This window comes from Corvus brachyrhynchos, unplaced genomic scaffold (assembly GCF_000691975.1).
Source record: "Corvus brachyrhynchos isolate BGI_N302 unplaced genomic scaffold, ASM69197v1 scaffold116, whole genome shotgun sequence".
NCBI lineage: Eukaryota > Metazoa > Chordata > Aves > Passeriformes > Corvidae > Corvus > Corvus brachyrhynchos.
The window spans coordinates 3068736-3090819 of record NW_008240221.1 but is presented as its reverse complement, the minus strand read 5'-3'; the positions used below and the strand labels follow the sequence as shown (position 1 = coordinate 3090819).

General features: G+C 39.3%; 1 protein-coding gene across 1 annotated transcript in view; it reads right to left on the bottom strand.

The window, feature by feature from the left end:
- Positions 1 to 21817, bottom strand: part of RNF144A (ring finger protein 144A) — a 48334-nt gene extending 26517 nt beyond the window's left edge. Inside the window, exons 1-2 of the mRNA XM_008641762.2 lie at positions 21735 to 21817; positions 1521 to 1666 (exon numbers count right to left, since the gene is read on the bottom strand). Of these exons, the coding sequence (XP_008639984.1) occupies positions 1521 to 1655 (135 nt within the window). The 5' untranslated portion in view covers positions 1656 to 1666; positions 21735 to 21817. The remainder of the gene's footprint in view (positions 1 to 1520; positions 1667 to 21734) is intronic.
- Between the last annotated feature and the right edge of the window lie 267 nt (positions 21818 to 22084).

Below are 22084 nucleotides of genomic sequence, written 5' to 3'. Positions count from 1 at the left end.
CGGTTTTTCACTGGTTCTCTGTTATCGCTCCCGCCTCTCGGTTTCCTCCAGTGGTTCTTGTTAAATTGTATCCTCCCCCTGGCTTGTACCTCATTGGTTGTTTTCCCCTTTCACCGCGGTTTTCAAATTCCCTATAAAACTGAGGACAAGGCTCCGAGGAGCCATCCCATCACAATCCCATCATTCCCATCACATCGGATTCCAGCCTTCCGAGTTCGTTCGGGTTGCGAAACTTCTAACAATAAACCTGTTAGGAGCCACACCAGAACAGTCTCTCTCTTCCTTTGTCTCCAAGCTAAGGTGAGCTGATACAATCAGTTCCTGCTGTGTTTCCTCTGCCGAGAGGCCATCGAGCTAGCTCAGCCAGCAGCACCTTTCCTGATTCCGAAGCCACTTCAGCGACGCGTGGAGGTAACGCATCTGGACTGACTCTGACCTGGGGCACGCCAGAGTTGGTGCCTCGAGCACCAAACACTGCGTTATGGGGGTGCTGGGTGACAGCAGGCTCCACATGAGTCAGCAGTGCCCCGGCAGTCAGGAGGGCAAAGCCCATCACAGGATCACCAAACACAGCATTGCCAGTTGGTCAAAAGAGGCGATTGTCCCACTGTTCATTTGGTGCAGCCTCACCTTCAGCACTGGTTCTGGGCTTCACCATTTAAGATGTATGTGAAGGACCTCGGATACATCTCCAGCGGACAACAAAGCTGGCAGAAAGGCTGGAAGGGGTGTCCTGTGAGGAGCAGCTGAGAACCTTAGGTTTGTCTAGTTTGGAGAGAATGAGACTGAGGGGCAACCTCACTGCTCTCTAAAGCTTCTTGAGGAAGGAAAGTAGAAAGGGAGGTGCTGAGCTCTTCTCCTTAGTATCCATTGACAAGAGACATGGGAATGGTTCAAAGCTGCACCAGGGAAGATTCAGACTGGACATCAGGAAGCATGTCTTTACAGAGAGGGTGACCAAACACGAACAGGCTTCCTAGAGAGGTGGTTGCTGCACCAAGCCTGTCAGTATTTAAGAGGTATTTGGACAATGCCTTTAATACCATGCTTTAACTTTTGATGAGCCATGAAGTGCCCGGGACCAGGGACTTGGACCACAGATTGTTCAGTTGAAATGATCCCTTTCAATTGAAAGGTTCTATTCTCTTCTAAAATTAAAAAAAAAACCAAAACAAACAAAGACCCACCAAAATCCCAACAGAAAAAAACCCCACCTAAGCACCCAACAAAAACCCAACCAACCACAAAACCACCCCCAAATCCAAGCCACTGACAGATAAAAGGAAAAGTGTGAATAACCTTGGTAAGGAGATAACCATGCAGTATATTGAAGTGCTAAGTAATTTATTTTTTTTTTATTACAGGAAAATGAAGGTTTACTTGCCAGTATTTGTGTCATGTACACAACACCATTTCCACTGCAAGAGCAATACTTCAGGGTGAATCCTACCCAGAAGAAACAGTATTTATGCAGTTAAAACCGTCCTGTTTTTTACGTGTAATAAAGAACACAAACTCACCAGGGTACAGAAGATGCACTGGCATTGTGCTATTGTTGTCATCTGCTCCACGGGGTATTCACCAAGGCAGAGCTTACAGGACACTAACGGGTCAAGTACCAAGTCCCAGGTAGGCCTGTATCTTGCTGTAGTCATTGCAGAGCAGTCTGAAGAACAGCACAAAAAGCAAAGATACTCCATTATTTCCTTATATTGATACTCTGTACATTTCTGCCACTGGAAATCACATTGTCAGCTATTGCCTGTTGGGTTCGTTTTTTCCAATGACCTAACAAACAACCAGCAATAGTTAACTTCACAGTGCCAGCATATGCACTCCCTTTTATATCCCCTGCCTGATAGAACCTGCATACAGAAAGCAGAAGGAAAAAAACCTCACACCTAATACACTGAAGGTATGAGAGCAAGCAGGAATACACTTAGGTCACATGCTTTTGTCGCACATTACAAATACAAAAGTCTCGTTTCCAATTCCTATGGTTTTCATCACTAGTTACAAGCTTTCTCTCACCAACATTAAAATTTACTCACGACATTCCTTAACCTCAGCTACCCAGACAAGACTCAAAAGGAGTTTCATAAGTCAGACATTTATTATGCCCTTTTCCACCATGATATTTCAACTCACAGAGCCAGATATTTTTGTTCCCAAGAGCATGACAGATCAATCAGTTTGCTGTTAATTTTAGCAAGAACAATAAATTTTGAGTACACTACAAGTTTTAGCCTGCATTTTCCTCCAACCCTTTCGATATGCTAAGAGCACAACTTTGTTGTGGCAACAACCAGCTGGTGCAAATAAGAGCACAAAGTGAACTATATGAAGAGGCTATAATAACCTACGTATCACCCTCAAGACAGTGATATGATAGGATCATGCAGAGCATCTTTATCCTAGGCTTCAGCGCCCAGATGGAGCATTGTCAACTGACTAAGCAGAAAGAAAACCTTGCACATAAGAAACATTCTCACAAAGAGGAAAGCTAATTTATGAATTTTACATGAAGAAAAACAAAACAAAAACCCACACTCCCCCGAAACATCTAGGGTAACTTATGGAGTACATCAAATCTTAACAACATTATTTACTAGTAATGTTTTATCACTGTGACACTGACCTTCCAAAGTGTAGAAAATTCACATCCCAAGCTGCTAAGAGGTTCACATTATCGTGCCTGCCTTCTTCCCAAAATTAGGTGTTTCCTTAACATTGTCACACCAGCAATTATGTCACTTGAATCATGATTACAGTTTTTTTCAGGTTTTGTTTTCTTTTTTTTTTTCTTCCTTTTCTTCCCCCCCACTTCCACCACCCGCCCTTGCAGGAACTGCTTATTTTTAAGTCATATCTGTGAACTTTGCAAGACTTCCAGAACTGCAACAAACTAATGTTTACTAGACTAGATTTAGGCAGATGTTCAAGAAAAACGTGCTTTTTGTCCCCCAAGAAATCACATGCAGACTTCACAAACATTTCTTTGAAGTACCAGTCTTTGATATTCAATTAATTGTGGGCATGACTCCACCATGGTCTCTAACACATTTCTGAAACAAAGTGAAGATTTTGTCAGCCCTCCCATTCAGTCCAACTCATTAGAAGATGCTTTTTATAAGGTACATAAGGGCCACCAAAAGACATTTTTCTAGTGTAGTCAACAGGGAGAAGAATGGGGGAGGGAAGAAAGGTTAAGCAACCCGATTTCCAGGGCTGCTCTAGATCACTTCCTCTGAAAGCCCACACACAAACTCCACACAGTTTCTAAGGAAACAGATGGAACAGCCCCACAGAACAGCACATGAATAACAGCTCCTCCTCACAAAATACAACTTGTGCTGTGCAGTCTTTTTGTAGACCTCAACAGGAAAGTCTGACATGGTGATATGAATGAAACCCCAGGACTTTTAAGGCTACTAGACTGCTTCTTTACTTCACCACTACTTTTTCATTACACACAAATTACAAGCAAAACCAATTTTCTTCTTCCAAACTTTGGTTTATCTGACACAGACAGATTCATGAGGTATTTGAGAAGTAGTGACCAAACACATCTGAACTGTCTGCTATTAGTTATTTGCTTGTCCTGCCTAGTTTATTGTGTATTTGATGCTTGTGGTAGCAAGTAGATGATACTAGGAAATGAACAATGAAGGACAGATTTGTGTTAAGAATGTACTTGCATACATCAGGCAGACCAAAATCATAGCAAATTTTGCAGTTAAGATGTAGAATCTGACAATTCAGACTAAAGCTTACCAAATATGTGACATGGCTCAATCCAGAAAAAAAAATTAAATATACATATATTCAGTGTGGGTCAATAAGTGACAACAAAGGGAAAATATCAAGCTTTCAGCCCAAAGGCTTTAGCCTTGTTTTCTAGGACATTCAACAGAGGCTTATTGGTATCACTGTGGTAATTCCACTTTGGCAGCACAACTATACTTCAATAACACCTCACTAGGAAATATTTCTCCTCTTTGTCTTCTGCAAAGCAAGAATGAATCCAAGTAAAATGCCTTCCAAGTTGGCTTTCAAGAGACCAGCAGAAATTAGCTGCCCCAAACAGCTGGCATGTAATCCATGCTGAATTCAGCCACGGTGATAACTGAGCAAAACCTGAATTCAGTCTCAAATAGTAGCAGAGCCATTCCTGCTCACCCCCCCTCCTTGCCAAACACCTTCTTTTAATAAAGAAATTTTGCATTTATTATGGGGCAAGGGGAGGACACGCAATGTCACTGGTGCCATTAAAGCAAAGACCAAGAAATTTGCCTAGAAAAACTTGTACAAAAAGCCTCCACACCCCACTGGATCATCTCTCCTGGGTACCCCTGTAAAGGAACAGAGAATGAAGCTTTTAAAAGCACACACTACATCTTGTTTCAAGATCATCCAGCACATTGCTGCAACTAAATAATAAGCCTCTATGTTTACATCACAACACTTAAAAAAGCTTTTTTTTTTTAAATAAAGCATAAAACTGAACAACAAATTCGTAAGAGAAAAGCTGAAAAACAAACACCTTCTGTCAAAACCAGATTAAAACTCCTACTGTTCCACAACTGTGGCCTCTTATGGCTTCAGACTGTATTCTCATGCTCTGTAGCGATTTGCAATGCTTCAGGGAGAATGCTAAGTAATTGCAAGAAAAACAAGGTAACTAAAAGGATTTCTAGAGGAACAAGATACTGAAAAACATCACTGTGTTGAATGACAACACCAGTTACACAGCCAGTAGAAAATTTTGCCCCATGGTTTGGCTATTTATTAGGAGGTCCTAAGAAATACAGCTAGTAAAGGTACAGAACTACAGTCCAATAGACCTTAGCACACTAAATATATAGTTCACTGGAGATTGTGTTACTTGCCAAACTCAGTCCAAACATCAATACTGATAGCAGATACACCAAATCAGACTTAGAGGCACAGTAAACTAGAAGAGAAGTTAGTCATTAGTTCAGACTCCCAATTCTACTGCAGTTAAGGTCAGTCTCATTTACATATTTTTGCCATGGTCCATATCTGGTAACACTGAATTTGTGAGATCCATGGTAAGACAGCACACAATCTTCCGGGACAGTATCCCAAAGCAAGCTGGAAGTCAGAAGCATAGGATATAGCTTTAGTAAGAGTTTGTTCAGAGCAGTCTTGTCATAAATAATTAACAGCCTGACTAATGACTGTTTAATTCTACAATTACGTGCATATCCACACTGAAAGGGAACCTCTGCACAAAGAGAGACAAGAGACTGAAGTCTTCTTACTGTAATAACACATTAGTATATATGAATGCAACTCTTAGGCATTCCCGGAGATGCACATGGAGTGAGAAGGAAACTTTCATTATTTCTGAAGAACAATTAATGAATTAAGTGAACATGAACTGTATTTCTGAACAGTAATCCCTCAGTTTTCAGTCCACCTACACAGACTACATTTTCTAGTGAGAATAAGTGGCTGATGACCTCTGGTAAGTCAAGAATAGAACAATTCTTTCTTTTTAGGCCTCAAGAATTGCAGAGAACAGTGAAACAAAAAATACTGTGAAAACTCCTGTGAAAGCAGGAAATAATGCAACTTTCTTATATACAAGTCATTCAAGAAATCATAAAACAGTATGATTTTTCTTATTGCATGCTAGTCAGGTATTTAATGGCATTGTACAGTTAAACTGCAATTGCATCATCAACACTTAGGATACATGACTACCTATGTGAGAAGAGTGACTAGAAAATAGGGTTGAATAAAAAGTCACATGCAGCCACATTAGTCACACTAACTGGTGGGTCTTTTCCACCAAGTAAGACTCAAAATAGAGATTTCAGCAGAATCTCAATTTCAGCTTTAGGTCAGGGATGGGTTTAATTTCTAAACTGTCTGTCTCCTACCAGACAGACAGTTAATCAGGTACACTTAAGACATCTGCCTTAAGGAGTTAACTTAATCTGAATTTACTGACATGATGAAAAGCAGCTCTTTTATAAATCAAAGGAAGGGACTTAAATGGGATTTAAAATTTGTTCTCAATCCTCTCGTTCCTCTTTGTCAAAATAACTCTAATTAAAATAATAGAGGCTACTAGATGAAATCAGACATCTGCTATAGTACAGTTTTAGTACTGTGTATATATATTTATAGGTATAAAAAGTATATAATTCAGATAACATTTCCTCCTATATAAAGTCAAACACATCTGTCAGTACAACTGTATGTATTTATTTAATACATAGGAAGTATGTTTATATACTATATATTTATACAATTAATATTGATAAATATATAAAAATATAAATCTATACAAAAATCTACAGATTTTAACTTACATGGAAGAAGTCTACAGATGTCTGAAGTGGAGTCATCTGTAGAAGGGCTACTACACTGCATCTTGAAACTGGCCCTGTCTGCCACATCCTTTAAGTGAATATTTTTGACTTTGACCTAAACAGTTTTGAGCCTTCCTCTGCAGCCACATCTGTGCACACGATCCCACAGCTATGGGCCGCACCCTCACGCCAGCAGGGGCTAGCCCCATGATCCAGGTATGGCTAAGGGTATTCAGCAACAGTCCTGGAGCTTGCATTATTTGCTACCCCTCCATCAGAGCTGGAATGTGATGTCATTTTTCATTCTTCCTAGGCTTTTCCAGAGATCCTCAGACAGATCATAGGAAAGAAGCCTACATCACATAATTGACCACTTTGCAACTGTTTCATGTTGGTGTCACCAGTTTTTATTATGCAACTACACAAAAGATAAGGTAATTTTGATGTCACTTTATAAAACAAATTAATTATTACACTCCCCCATCAGGTGGATTTTACAATAACACAAACTGGCAGGCAGACTTACTATCTCTAACTTATCAATCACAGTTAGTTACTGGCATCTATCACTGCAGTAACTGTGTCTCCAAGTCTTAATCCTCACAGAACTGCTTGGGAGGTAAAGCAAATCACTCTCTGTGAGAGGTATCAGTCACACCAACACAAGACTGATTTACAAGGATGTTTAGAGATGACTAACTTCAGAGCTTTGATGCCTGCCTTCCTTAGGTTCTTAAATCCTGTCAACCTGTCAAATGCCTACCTAACTCTCCAGGCTTAACTCATAATCTGATCCACATTCAACTGCACAAGTCCAGCAGATACATATCACCCTGTGAATTCCAGACAACCCCAACCACTAAAGCCACATTCTTTCTTCCAGCAGTATAACAGAGTGCTGTTTATAGGCATAACTCTTTTCAACATGTAAGAAACTTCTGTTTATACAGAGTATAGTCCCTACACAGGCTAACCACTAATTTCAACCTCTCCAGGTTCTTATCTTCAAGCTATTCCAAACCCAGAAGAGATAAAAGACCATGTATAAGCTTAGAGCACTGTCAGCAACTTCAGTCTCCTGGACAACATAGCACAGGGGAAACAAGCTCTGAATTGAGGGACTTCAATCCATTCATAAATAACCACTATGTTTCTTTGCTTTACCTCCCTGACTGATAAAATCCTATGTTTTAAATATATATATAACATATATACACACACGTATCTACGTGTACATATAGATGTATAAATATATACATGTATAAAGATTACATTGATATATTCCAATGCCAAGAAAATAAAGAATGTCTTTTTTCACTGATAAAAGGTATCTGAACAGTAACATTGAGTGCAAAACAAAATAAATCTAGTGGACTGTTTCAGGGAAAAAACACTGTTAGGACATGTTAGAAGACGGAAAAAAAACCAAAACCACACCAATTTAATTGCTAAATACCTGGTTAAAATTTTTTCTTGTTTCTTTTCCAGAGAAAAGAGAGTATTATACAAGGCAACCATCCCTGCCAAAACCTTAGACAATGTGGTTTGATTACTGTACAGACCATGAAAGATTTTAAATATTAGAAAAGCAATGGACAGTTTCTAGACCTATGGATATGAGGATACTGCCTATCAAACACATGGGTGGGTAGAGAGGAAAATATGGAGACAAACACAGAAAACAAAAGATTGTTATAACCTCCTTCAGAAGAATACTACAAATAGACATGCCATAAGCTGTCCATGCAGAAGTACTCCAGAGAGCTGGATCCTTGCACATATTCCAAAAACACAGTCACTGAATGTGACAGAGCCAAAGACTTTCCTGACCTCGCATTTTCCTATGTTTGTCACTGGCACTGCTGCCACTGTGGCTTCTTGTAGCACTGCCAAACAGCAGCAACCTGAAATAAACTGGGTGAGGCTGTTATTCAGATCCTGTAGGCAAGGGTGAAAACATTTCAAAGAAAAAAAAGAAAATCACTTAATTCCATCTGAAAGAAACTGCAGATGGGAAAGGCAAACAGGTAGAAGGGAAAGAACTGGAAGAGTCAAAGGTAAGAAAAAAGAAATTTAATAAATATAAAAATGGTGTAATAAGTAAGACAATAGAAAACATAGGAAAGATGGGAGAAATCTGGAGAAAATAGCCGAAACAGATCATCCTCCTGGCTCTTCCCAGAAGCTGCATATTTTGTTACACAAAGTAAAATAACAATTGAAGTGGAATCCCACTGCAACATGGCCCAAACATTCAATATTCCCAAAAGATGACACAAACAAAAGGACAGGTGTGTAAATACTAAAGAACATTGCTCAGAACTCATGCATCTAATCAATGTTTGCTATCCAAGAGATTATAAAAGCATTGGAGCAGCAGATGACAGGCAAAAGCTGGGAAATCCTTGCACTATGCCATTTCCCAGCATTGGAGTCCCAGATCCTCAGCACACCTCAGAGCACTCCCAGCAGTCAGAGGCACAAGGCCTAAGATAATTTGAAACAGCCAGGTCAAGATGATATGCATTTTAAAAGCATCCTCATCTCTGCTGGATGGGAAAACTCCATCCCACATAATATGGGAGAAAAGCCTGGACACTGTAGAACTGGTTTATCAACTGGATCTGAAACTGGAATGAGTGCATCACATTTTGGTCTACAAAGAACAAGCCTGCCCATCTCATTTTCTTGCTTTAAGAGTCATGAAACTATTAGATCCTTATTAAAACCCTTCGTATACTTTACCACAGTAAACCACAGTCTTTGAATACTGGGGCCAACACCAAGGCAACCATCTGTGAATTACCGTGTCAATGACTAAACCCATACGAAGTGTGCGAGGCCACAGGTTAAATCACTAACAGTCAAAATGTTTATTTTAGAGAAGGGAAATCAGCTGCACACAGAAGGGGTCTTAAAGTGAGGCAAGGTGAAGTCAACCTAAAAGAGACTGATCTTACAGTCAGTTGTAACCTAAGCACAACTGCATAGACCCTCCAACACTATCTGGCACTTAGAAGTGACTTGAGACCAAATAGAATCCTAGCCTGTAAAGGCCACAGTAAAAAGAAGGGCACAGACAAGTCCACTGCTCTCTAGGGAAACATCTTATTTTATTATTTTCCAGACATTCCTAGACCACCCACTCAAAAACAACTATGTTTTCTGCTATGTCTTTTCTCCCCATTGCTTACATTTCCCCATGTTTTTATTTTCTCTTCCCCAACTCTTTTCCCCTCCACCCCTTTTCCTTGTTTCCTCCTATTCTTTTCCTCCTCTCTGCTTACAAGAATTGATGAATTAATGCACTCTGGGCTGTCTCCACAACAGCAATAAATCAGTAAGGAGCAGTTTGAAGCTCTGACATACCACAAGCTTTTTCCTTCTCCAGAGTTGACTCTCTCAGAAAAGTAAGAGCTATGTTTACACCAAGTCCAAATAACACCAAGTTTGAGCTCTTTAGTTTTCCTTCTTGGGGGGAAAGAGAAAAGCCTTAGAAGCTTAAATCTAGAAACCACATTTAAAACTATGCAAAGTTATTGCGAAACTGAAAATATGAGGAAGGGCAATGGAACCCTAATTCTTACCGAGACATTTGGACCACCTCTCAAAAGGAAATCAAAACTGTTCTTTTACTTGAAACTATGACAAAATGCATGCTCAGGGCATGCTGTATTTCCATTGTGCTTTGCAAGTCTCAGATGAGGAGCAGAGTACATGGGATTGAGAAGCCCACCACAAACCCTCTCAAGGTGTCACTTACATACTAACAGTGGAGCTCAGGTTTGAACAACAGCTCCTGTGTTAGTTGTAATACAACACATATCTAAGTACCAGCCCTTCCTATGCTAGATCTGAAATGCAAAGCAGATATGCTGCTGGCTGAAAGCAGCATTCAGATGGGGGTAAAGTCTGGTTAAGGCTATTAACTGTAGCTCTTTGTTCTTTTGTCTCAGTAACCACAAAATTCCAGGTAGATACTGGTAAGAGACAGCATCTTTCACAGCTCTCGGTGTGGACAAGTTCCCGGTCTCATTCCCCCAGAGATCAGAGTAAAGGTTTCCCTTGTTCAGTATCAAGAGGAAGAAGAACCAAGAGAGCACATATAATCAATAGGATTAGAAAGAATCATTGCCAAAACACAGAAAAAGTGGAAGATTCTTCACAGAGTAAATCTTTATAGGTGTATTTTGTGTACTTATTACAATCATATGGAAAGTTACATTTACTTTTTCCAAAATTATGCCTAAAACCAGCTACACTAGCGAGAAGTCAGAGCTTCTCTCCCAAACCACCAGCTTCTATTATACCATTTCACCCTGTGAATTAGACGTCATGGCATACACATTCACCATGCTGGTGTGACACACCAGACTAAACATAAGGAAAAACTTAGGATGGGATTTAGACTGCCCAAGATAGTTACCCTACTGCTGGTGCCTACAGAACCAGATTTTCAGGTAACTGCCTACACTACTTATTCAGAGAGAGGAAGGAAAGTGATTCTAAAGATCTTCAGAGGAAGACAGTGTATCTAATACCAGGCACCTCAGTCAAAGGGAAAAACCCCATCCAAACAGGAAAAAAACCCCAAACCACCACGTTTCTGTAGAATTCTGTCTACTAATAATAAACCAAATGGCTTGAGCTGTGCAATGGGCTGAATTATGTGCCAGTACATTTTTTTCCCCCTCTCAAAAACTGAAAACACTGATACAGCCTCCTCAGTACATCCTGCAGACAGGATCTAGTCTCATCAACACTAGCTGCTACTCACTGTTTTTCTTACTAGTGGTACTAAATTTCAAAACAGATAAGAGAACAAAATATTTTTATCACTATTCATATCATCTGATGCTTTACATGACAAAAATTACAACTATCAGCTAAGACATTTTACAACAAATCTCTGGCCTGACAAACTCGATGACTCCGGATTCAAATCTCCCTTCTTGCACTGTTCAAATCTAATTGATTATTCCCCTGCATCATCCTGAAAGTTTTGTCTTTTTATCTCCTTTCCTATACTTAATACTGTCGTTCTGATTTCCTCCTGCTTGAAGCAGCCTGCTCTCTTCCCATCATACCATCTGTAGCACAATCCAGTTCTTCACTCTTACTGTCCTACTAGGCAACTGGCTTGGAACAAGTGTTCCTTTTCTCTCTGGGAAAGGGGCATCTTGCCTTTAAGCACAATGTTACAAAATTTAATTATAATTTGGTCTATGTTAATATCTAGCCATGCTAGCTTGGTGAATAAAGTGATGTTTGTTTCCACATTTCATCTCGCACATCCAAAATTCCATGCTCCAACTATGTATCTCCATGTCCTGGTGAGACAGCCAGCACATGCCTGTGCACAATGTGTCACTCACATGGGCCAGGGAACGTAAAGACAGATGTTTAATACATAACAGTGCTTGGATTAGGGGCAGATGCTTAATTTGGTCTAGTTTCTCTCTAAGTGATGGTCTGGTCAAGTCATTTAGCACAGGCCTTGCAAGACCTTCAATAAACACAGTCAAGACAATTTCTTATGTCAGTGTGAACCACTAAGACTGCGTGCACCAAATAAAAGAGAATCTGATGATTAGAACATCAACTGAGTTAGAAGGAGCAACTGATTACCTCTTCTGTCCCAAACTTACTGCATAACTGAGCAGCTCACACAGCCTTAGTCAGACAGACACATCAGCTGGTACTGACTACAGCACATGGGCTGAGCAGAGGATGGTGGATGAGTAGTGTATTAGCTGCCTGAATACATGTTTTTCTTCACTTCTCCCTCTGCAGAGAATCTGCATTTAACAGTATTTTGAGAGGTATAATGTATTAGCCTCAACATCAGCCCCAGCTCTAATCCTTCACAGTAATATTACTGCTGCATAGTAATGCTTCATGCTTCATTGCTGTTTTTTCCTCCCTCCCCACCTTAAAACAACATTTGCAGTACAACATACATATACAACCCTTGTTCACTGCAGAAAGCAGCAGCACGTGGCAGCGACTGTGCCTAACGCCCCGGCAACACAGGCAGAGATACCAAAACCAAAGGCTGAAGCACTGAGGGCATGTAGAGACAACTGAAAGCATACCAGGGAAGAAACAAAGAGCACAGAATCACCCGTGATGGAAATGCTTCCTTCAGGGCTCCCCTTGTTTAGGCAGCAAATACAGTAAGTTACAGACCTTTTGATTTTGGGAACACATGCAGAGTGCTATTGGGATTTAATCTGTACCACTTTGTACACTTGAGCACAGCTCAAAAATGAGTATGTGTTGGTCTCTGGTTTATTACTCCTAATTTACATTTAGTTTCCTCCTTCTACTCATGAGTAATTGTAGTAAATTAAGATTAAAAATTAAATTTTAGTGCTTGAACTACAGTTTTCTTCCTCATTTACAACAAAATGTTAAGAACAAGCTACTGGTAGTTCTACAGTGGCAAATCACTTTCCCTGCCAACTAATTCATTTAGTAAGGACAAGAGGCAGAAGGCAGAAACTAATGCACAGTAAGTTCTACCTGAATATAGGAAGAACTTTACTGTGGAGGTAACTGCACAGGAACACATTTCCCAGAGAGGTTGTGGAGTCTCCCTCACTGGAGATATTCAAGAACTGTCTGGACACAATCCTGTGCAAAATGACCCTGCTTGAGCTGGGAGGTTGGACTGGATGATCTACTGTGGTCCCTTCCAACCTGACCCATTCTGTGATTCAGACCTTTGGGATTTTAAACTTTTACTATTAAGGGACTTGGCTTTTGATTTACACAAATAGAACAGATGTTAAAATTATTCAAGGAATATACCAACAGAATATGCTATCAAAAAAAAAAATTAAATAAAGCTTTTCTAACATGGTATCAACAAAATCAATTTGTATTGCAATAAAAATATAAACAGAAAAAGGATGCTGCCTTACACGCCACTGTATTGCTATAAAGAGGAAGCTGAAGGTACTTAAGTCAATCCCTTACACCGTCTACATACTCATGTAATTCATCCTGTTAAAGAGGGAACACCTCAGGTACAATGATATGCAGGCATTAATACCAAGTGTGACCAGGTACTTAACTCTGTTGTAGATTTGGTATGCAGTGAATGTGACAGCCGACTCAAGAGAGGAATTGCCTGCTACCATTTTGCATTGGCTCCTAACACTCCTAGACCATAATAACCCCTTCCCCCAATTAACACAGACATTGCAACTGGTGGTCAGTCCTGGTATTCAGAATACACCCCATACTGCACATTCACTGGAGCACTTTTGGGTTTTGTGTCAGTACAAACCATTGGGCATCCTGCTCAATCTGTAACTTTTACCTGCTCATGCACATGGGCAGAAAGGATGCTGAAACACAGCCCTCCCTGCACATCTTGTGGATCATAGTGCTGACCTGTTTACTAGCAGAAAGCATGCTGGGACCCGGGATAGAAAACACCTACTTACTCTTCAGTTTCACAGTGGAGAGATCTGGCTTGCTGCATAAAGCAGCTGAAATTTGCATAGACTTATTCTGGCAAGGAGAAAAACATTTTTAGGGCAGCTTAAGCTTGTGGTTATCATTCTAGAGGTTTATAAAGAAAAGCTTTAAAAACAAAAACAGTCAAACAAAGCTTTTTCAGTGATTTGTGATGGTTTTTAAAGGAAGTTAAAAATACCAGAATTAAGTAATTTTATTTCCTAAAGAAGGAAACAAAGCAGTGATACTTATATTTAAAGCACTGACATACACAATATATTCCCTAAGCAACTTCATAAAATTATCTTCTTCCACAGGTACATATGATCAGTCTATGTCCATTACCTAAAAGGTAACTAAAGCTTGTCCCACAAAAACAGGATCCAAGAAAAGGCTAATAGTTCTTTGAAAACATGGTTCTCCCTATGTAAAATATCTATGTCAAGTCTTTTACCTTGGACATCCAGTTATGTCTGAAAAACACCTTTTCAGGAGCTTGACATATACTCATATGGATACTCTGCACAGTCCCAGGTTATTAACAGAAACCAACTGCAAATTCCTCCGTGGGAAAAAGATTTCCCTTTTTCTTTTATATCTGATTAGTGCACACTGCAGTGGGCCACGGGTTACTGAAGTTTATATCAATACAAACAAGTTGTAAGACAATTCAACTAATATCAATAGCCTTGGTACTAAATTCTCTCCCTCAGAAAACAGATGACTAGCTGAATTTAGTGAGCAACCACTTTCCGCAGAGCCATTTGGGTGTCTACTTTGGGGAAGTATCCCTATACAGTATTTGTCTGAGCAGTTCTGGCTCCTGTAGCTTCCCTCCCTTTGTACGCAGCCCAATCAAGTCAAGTTAACATTGAAATAGCTAATAAAGAAAAAAACCTTTTTTCTTTAAAAAGTTATGACTAAAAGGCTGAATTAAAAACTGCTAAGCAAAGATACTCTACACTTCCCAGAGGTCAAGTGGAGAACATTTTAGATAGTAGGAAACTTTCCAAGTTCAACTTATGCTTTCCCAAACCAAACAAGACACAAACCACAGAAGCCTGCCCTCTTTCCAGCTGCTGGGAAGATCACAGATGACGTTGTTCATTTATGGTCCCAACCAAGTAACGTGGTACACACGCCACCACCCACTTCTTCAAACATACCTCTCTATTTAAAGGGAATCCACTGTACTAAAAAATAATTCTTTATTTTAAGTTCTGTAGTTGTTACTTTTTCCTATTTACTTTAATGGTCACCATAGTGTTTTATGTTCAGGACATTGTGAAAATACTGCCAGAGGTCTGACATACCAGTTTAAAATAGACATTTGGAAAGGAATTGCTGCAGGGGTTCTAAACCAAACAACATGGATTACAACCCACTGTTTAAAATTAGGTTTTGTGGTTTGTTTTTAGATATTCCTAGTAACAAACTCAATCTGATTGCTCTTTCTTGGCTCAAGTTACCACACCTAGCAATCTAGGAGGCCAATAATAGAAATTTCATTCAAAATATTGCTATTAACGTTCCAAAATAAAGAACTATGTGACTGAGCTGTGTCATAGGCCTTGAGGCATTCTCTAGATTTTGCTGGTGGTTTTTTTTTTGTTTTTGTTTTTGGTTTTTTTGGATCAATGGACAGTAAATGCTTGACTAGGAGTTAGAAGTTTGACATGCTTTTAGGATTAAATAGTTTCTCAATTTTAAACTACGCACGAAAGAAAAGCTTTCAGGAAGAAACTGAACCTGGAACATCTTTGAATTCCTATTGCACGTTTAATGACAAGACCCCAGCACCAAAGAACAACTGTTTAACCATCAAAGGTATCCCACATTTCTTTTCTGAAATCCTTGGGTAACCTATATTGTCTGCTAATAGAGTGTTTTGTCCTAGTTAATTGGCAAAGGCAGCCCTTGAGTTTCTTTCCAGCAGGAAGCCAATTAAATAGATTCAAGAGCAAAGCAGTGCTGCTTTAAAAAGCAAACAAGAGGGAGGAGCACAGGAACTGGCTGCTGCTTCTCCAAAAGATTTGGAACAAGCCATTCCTTGAAAAACTGGAGACACAAAGCAGTGCATCTCCTTTACTCTGGTGAGCACAGATGGGAGCAGGAGCATTGCAGCTTGAAGCAAGGTGCTTCTCTTGCAGCTTGAAGCAAGGTGGTCTTCAGAACTCACTTAGGTGGGAAAGGCTAGAGCAGAGCAGTGTAGGAAGACCCCATAATGCAAGAGAATATGGGAAATTCAGGTTTTATTTCAGCCACATCAGACTCTGTTCTGGATAGAGAATAGGGAGGATTTAGCATCAGCCATACTGGACCAGTTGTAAGCCAAGGCAGTGCTACATAAACTCTAAACCTGTGAAGCCTGATAGCTGAAGTCATGCAGTTGAGTTAATGGGGAGTTTGGGAATATGACTGACAAAACAACTAGGTCAGTTATTACCAGCACATTCATAATTTATCTGTACTTTAAAAGAACAAAAAACCCCAAACCCCACTAAAGAAGGCCCATGGGAGACAGTGGAAATGAGAAGGATAGACAGAAATCATCCAAACACTAGATTTAAAAACATAAAGCAAAAGCTGATCACATGGGGCTTCTAACCATGTGGTTGTTAGAAATTAATAAAAGTAACCAACCATTTGTAAAAATGGCTAATGAAGATTTAAAAAGTATAAAAAAAATAATTGCAACACTATAAAAGGAACCAATTATGGACACAGAAAAATAGCACTAGAGCAAGAATTCAGGGTGCTGGGCAGAGACCTCTTCACTCAGGTGTTGAACAACAATACAGGCTCTCACACTTGGGCACAACACTTCAATACTGAGCGACAAACTGAGCTTAACTTCTAACCACAGATCTGAATCACCTAAGCCGGCTTGAAGAGGATGCTACAATACCTGCTAGTGACCTGAAATAACCAGGAGGTCCAGGTTCTTGCAATGACAGCAATGGTCAGAGAGTTAGCAGATGGAAAAAGCAGACAAAGTGGTATGTAGTGCATAAGACAATATAATTATCCTGTGACACAGACAGTTTGTACTCTTTCCTGCCTTCCCTAATAATACTCAAAACGAAATGTTTTCTTCTGTGGAGACTGGTTTTGCTTTTTGGTTAAAGAAAGCAGCATTGAAAAGTGGCTGCTGGGCTTGGAACAGCAAGTTCTGAGGTCTGAGAGGGCTCCCAAGTACTTGGAGAAGTTCTTTCCATAGCTCCAGAGAAAACCAGCTTGCTCATGCAGCTCAGCTTGTGCCTGACAGGCCAGCCACCAACCAACTTCCTCGCCAGCCCTGAGCTCAAGGCTTTACAGAAATAGGAACCAGCATCTCAATTTATGACAGACATTAAAAGGACTGCTGAATAATATGGCAAGCTGTAAATCAGCTTTTCACCATGGCAGAAAAGGAAAAGGACTAACTGGACAGTTCCCCTCTCTGAGATCCAGACCTCTCAAGCAGCTTCTCTCCTATTGGCAGTTCTTATTCTGCAGTGTTACTTCAAGCCAACCTGCAAATTTTATAGAAAAGTGAAACTGGATTGAGACATGCAAAAAGCAAGCCACAAGAAACAGGAAGAGCTGAATTTGTACCTACTGTGGATGGGAGGAAGATTTAGTAATAGACATGACGGGAAACACAAAGAGCTATCGATCCCTGTAAGGATCAATATACTACCAGGAGAATGGAAAATTGATCAAAGAAATTTAGAGTCTCCACTGTAATGCCTGAATCTAGGGTCAAGAAAATTCTCAAGTACTGCTGTAATGGAGTTGTGTACATTGCATTCAAAAAAAAAAAAAGTGGAAGACTGCTTGTGCAAGCTTAGGAACTGACTGTTATGCAGCAACAAGACTCTTTTGCACAAGATATATGATTGCTGCAAGGTATGCAGCAGTTGCCTAACTCTTTTATAAAGGTCAAAATATACAACAGCAGACACATGTCTTGACTTGTGCCTCCTTCCCTGCTTCATACATTGCCAGTACATTCCAGCACACTTAATACTTTGTACATCTGGAGTAGTCAATGTCCTCTATACCCTCTCTCAAACGCTGAGCTGGAAAAAATGAACCATTCCCAACCCCACTAACTCTTGCAATCCCCTCTTAGAAAGGTGACCAATTTTACAGAACCTGGAACAAACCAGAAAAAGACGATTTCACACATACACAGAATCCATATGAAAAGTAAACGTTCACAGCTGGATTTAGTCCTACAAACTTCAAAAGAGGGGAGAAGTAACTCCTAATCAGGTTTTGGTACATGGTACAACACTAAAACATCTCTATGTTAGAAGCTAATACTGACTAAAAAGAAAACTGCCTGCAACAGCAAAATGACAAAAATATATGAAAAGAAAACCCCTCCAACATTTGAAACAAAGCCTCAGAAATGCTATCTACAGCTATTTATTTCAACAGGATGCCAAGTTCTTCTGCAGCAACAGAGGGGCATTGAAAACTAAGAATTAAAAATCACAAAGGCTGAGAAGGCCATGTCTGGTCAGAACCACTTCCATGTTGCTCTGAACAAGCCACAAATCCAAACATACAAACAACCAGGTAAACAAGGAAATACAGATGGCTTTCAAATGAGCTAATTTACTTTTACAAATTTTGCTTACTGATAAATATTTCCCACTTTCAAACCTTTCTTTATTAGTCGGGAAGATTTTTTGTGAATAAAGCTAATAAAGACATTTAGTTTTTCATCCTATTTCATGAACTATAATTAAGAATAAATTTCACTTTGCGGCTGACAGCACAGAATGAGTTTGTCACCTCCACAATGCAATTCTTTCTTCATGTCACAGGCTGAAAAAACACTTCTTGACTTTTGTAGACAGATATTTACATCTTTATTAAATTTCATTTTACCTACTAGTTTCCTATGTTGGACTGAGCCAAGCTGTGCCTTTGGCTAGTGCTATAAGACATAGCAATGATGATTATGATAATAAAAAATGCAAATTATTACTGTATCACTAGATCTTGATCACCCACTTGTCACTAAATTACGGTACAATGATTCAGTTCATATAGGTCTTAGCTGCATTAAGGTTACAGACAGCTACTTAGAAAACATCTTTTTCTGAAGCAAAGCCAAAATATTTTGATTGCTTCCTTTCACCATGAAATGAAACATTAGAACCATTTTAAGGTTACAAACAATGAGACACATGATCAACTCTAATAGAAAGTCCCACAATTGCAAGCCAACACTAGATCATTAGAGAAGAATTTTGCATTTTACTGGCAAACTCTGACTTTCCCCATCTGCTCCCTTCTCTCTCTACTAATGAGTAGGAGCAAGCTATGAAAGCATGTCTGAAGATGACAAGAGCACAAGCTTCTCTAGATGCTTAGCAAAAAAATCAATGAGCTGTCCCCCTATGTTCAGTATCACACTGACAGGAGTGGCAGGCCCTTGCCTGCCAGACGAGGAAAATCAGAGGGCAACACTCCTCTGCTTTGTATTAATCATCTGAGCTATGTATGGTATGTTCTTGTTCTTTACACAAATACCTCATGATCATCTGTGTGCCACAAATATTTTCTAATACAGATCTCTGCCAGGACATGCTCCATTTCAGTAATCCTTTAGAGCCATTTCAGTGAAATAGGGTTGGAGAGCAGCAGAAAGATTCAAGAACTCAAGGCACATTTCAACTATGTATGTTCACAAGATGCCAGAGCTGCTCTCACACTCATCGAAGGCCAGGAATGATTATAGAAGTTCACAGTTGTTTGACTTTTGCCAGAACATATCATACTCAACTTAGGTTTCCACTTGTTTGAGAAAATGAAAGAAAGACTGACCAGTTATGCATGCTTTTTCAAGACAACAGACACAGCTCCTGAGAGTACTTTACAAATGCTTTTTCCTTTGTGTTTCAGAAAATGAGATACAGTGCCTGGAGAGGTTTGAAGATCTTTAGAGGCACCTCAGCAGAAAACTAAACAAACAGCAAGGTGCAAACAGAACAAGCTGCACTTCTGGTAAGAACATGGTGGTGAATGTGGGAAGAAGCAGACCACTGTGCCTGAAGGCATGGGACTCTTCAGGAGAGGGATGGAGAGCTGAAGGAAGGGAGAGAGGCTGAGGGACCTTGGCTCATTTAGCCTCCCACATGGAGATCAAGAAGAGATACAGTCACTCCTGGAATATCCATGATGCAGGGTAAAGTACATCACCAAAGAGGAGAGGAACTGTTTCAAGAAATCATTGACCCCAAGGACAGACATGTATAAACTTGTCATTTTCCACTTCTTATAATTTTCTTCAAGTTTCTAAGTATCAGAAATAAATGTGTTTCTACTATAGCTTTCTAAAAGTAGGAAAAATGCTGATTACTTGTAAACTGAAAGTTTATAAAAGGAATTAACTATCTACAGCCCAAACTGTGATGGACACACACAAAAAAATTCTTTTTGATTCTTTGTATTTAAATTTAAATCAACTAGTTAAAGAAGAAAACAATAAAACTGTAGATTTATTTTTTTTAACCTCAACATGTTTTTTAAACAAGGGATATGACAGACAGCATCAGACATCTTGGTTTTAAAATAAATTTTATCTCTCTTCTTCCCCCTCCATTTAGATTTTCTGCTTATAAAAATATGTGACAATACAGACTTTTCCACTTAGTACTAAAAAATGGAGCAGGAAAAAAAAGCCTAGATGAAAAATATTTCAGCTAGCTATATAATTAAGAAGTACTTCTTTATATTAAGATATGTAACTCAGACAGAGCATACAGATTGTTACATTAAATCTTCAGTACTCAAATACAAGCCAATGAGGGTATGATTATGTTTCCACAAGAGGTTTTTCCTGTGATCAAAGAGTCAAGCAAGAACACCATTACTTTGATAATTAAGCCAAGAACATGAGTTTCAAAAAGGAGGGGAAAAAAAAGTAGTCTGCCAGTGCATAAGTATATGACTTTTTAGTACTATTTCCAGAAGATGCATATGTACAAAAGTGGCAGTGCTTGGCAAAATGGAAAGCTACCAACAGCAAGTCACAAGCTCATGCAAATGAAAAATCTAGATCTGTCATTATTTCTGCATATAGCCACATATTAGAGCAAGCAAAATGCAGAACTTGCAGCTCTAGCCATATTCACGGGATGACCTTTTCCAAACCACAGAGAAATAGATAGGTTTTAATTATTTAAACACAAGTTCTGCTGCCTTGTAAAAGATCCGAAGATAAGTATGTACTCTGTTTTTTGTTTGACTGAAGATACATTTACCAATTCTATCAATAATTAGCTATGGAGTACATATAGAACTGTAGCTATCTCAAAAAGGAAATTACTATTATCTCACTCCCTTACTTGGAGTATATGGGACATATGGAGGACATGGGATATGGAACTATTAAATCAAAAACCATATATGAAAGCAAAATAGGCTCTGCTACAGAGATAAAGATATATGTGTTTTATATGTGTGTATATATATATACACACATATGTATGATATTTAGAGATTTAAATTTAAAAGCCTAGTGAGCCCATTTTAGGTAGTACCATAAAACTGTATTTTGAGGACTACTCTCAAACAAGTCTCTGTGACTTGGATTTTGCTAGGAAGCTAATTAGAACACAGATTTGGTTGTTTTCCTACATTTCTTTGGTAAATGAACCAATTTTTTTCATGCTAGAGATCCATAATTAAAAGCAAACTTTGACAAATTCCCTCCTCTATACTACCCCAGGCTATGTGGCTTCCACTTTTAGGGGAACCACAAGAGCAATTCCAAAGACTGTAAAACCCATGTCTCAGGCATATTTTTCCCTTCCCACAGCTTCTGTTGGCATGAGTCCTATGAAAGTGTGGCTGCATTGAAAACTGCATCTGTCTGTGCCCTGGCCAAGTGTTGTCAAGACAGTCAAGGCAAACACCTACCACAACAATCTCTCCTTTGTCAGTCACAGGGATCCCATGAGAAAGCACCAACCAGTCTACGATTTCAGTAGTGTTAGACAAGCCTGAAAGAAGAAAAAATAAGGGTCACACTTTATTTCAATTGACTGTATAAAACAGAACTAAGAGCTCCATTTTGCCAAGGAGCTTTTAAAATTTGATAGCACGAACAGTCTTAGCAAAGGCAGACAAAATTCACCTCCTAACCCTTCCTACTCTCTGCACTTACTGAATCAGTTTGTACTTATCAGCTTGGGAAGATTAATCTCATTACACAAGAGACTTTTACTATTATTAATTTTATTTTTAACAATGATTTTCCAAGCCTGAAA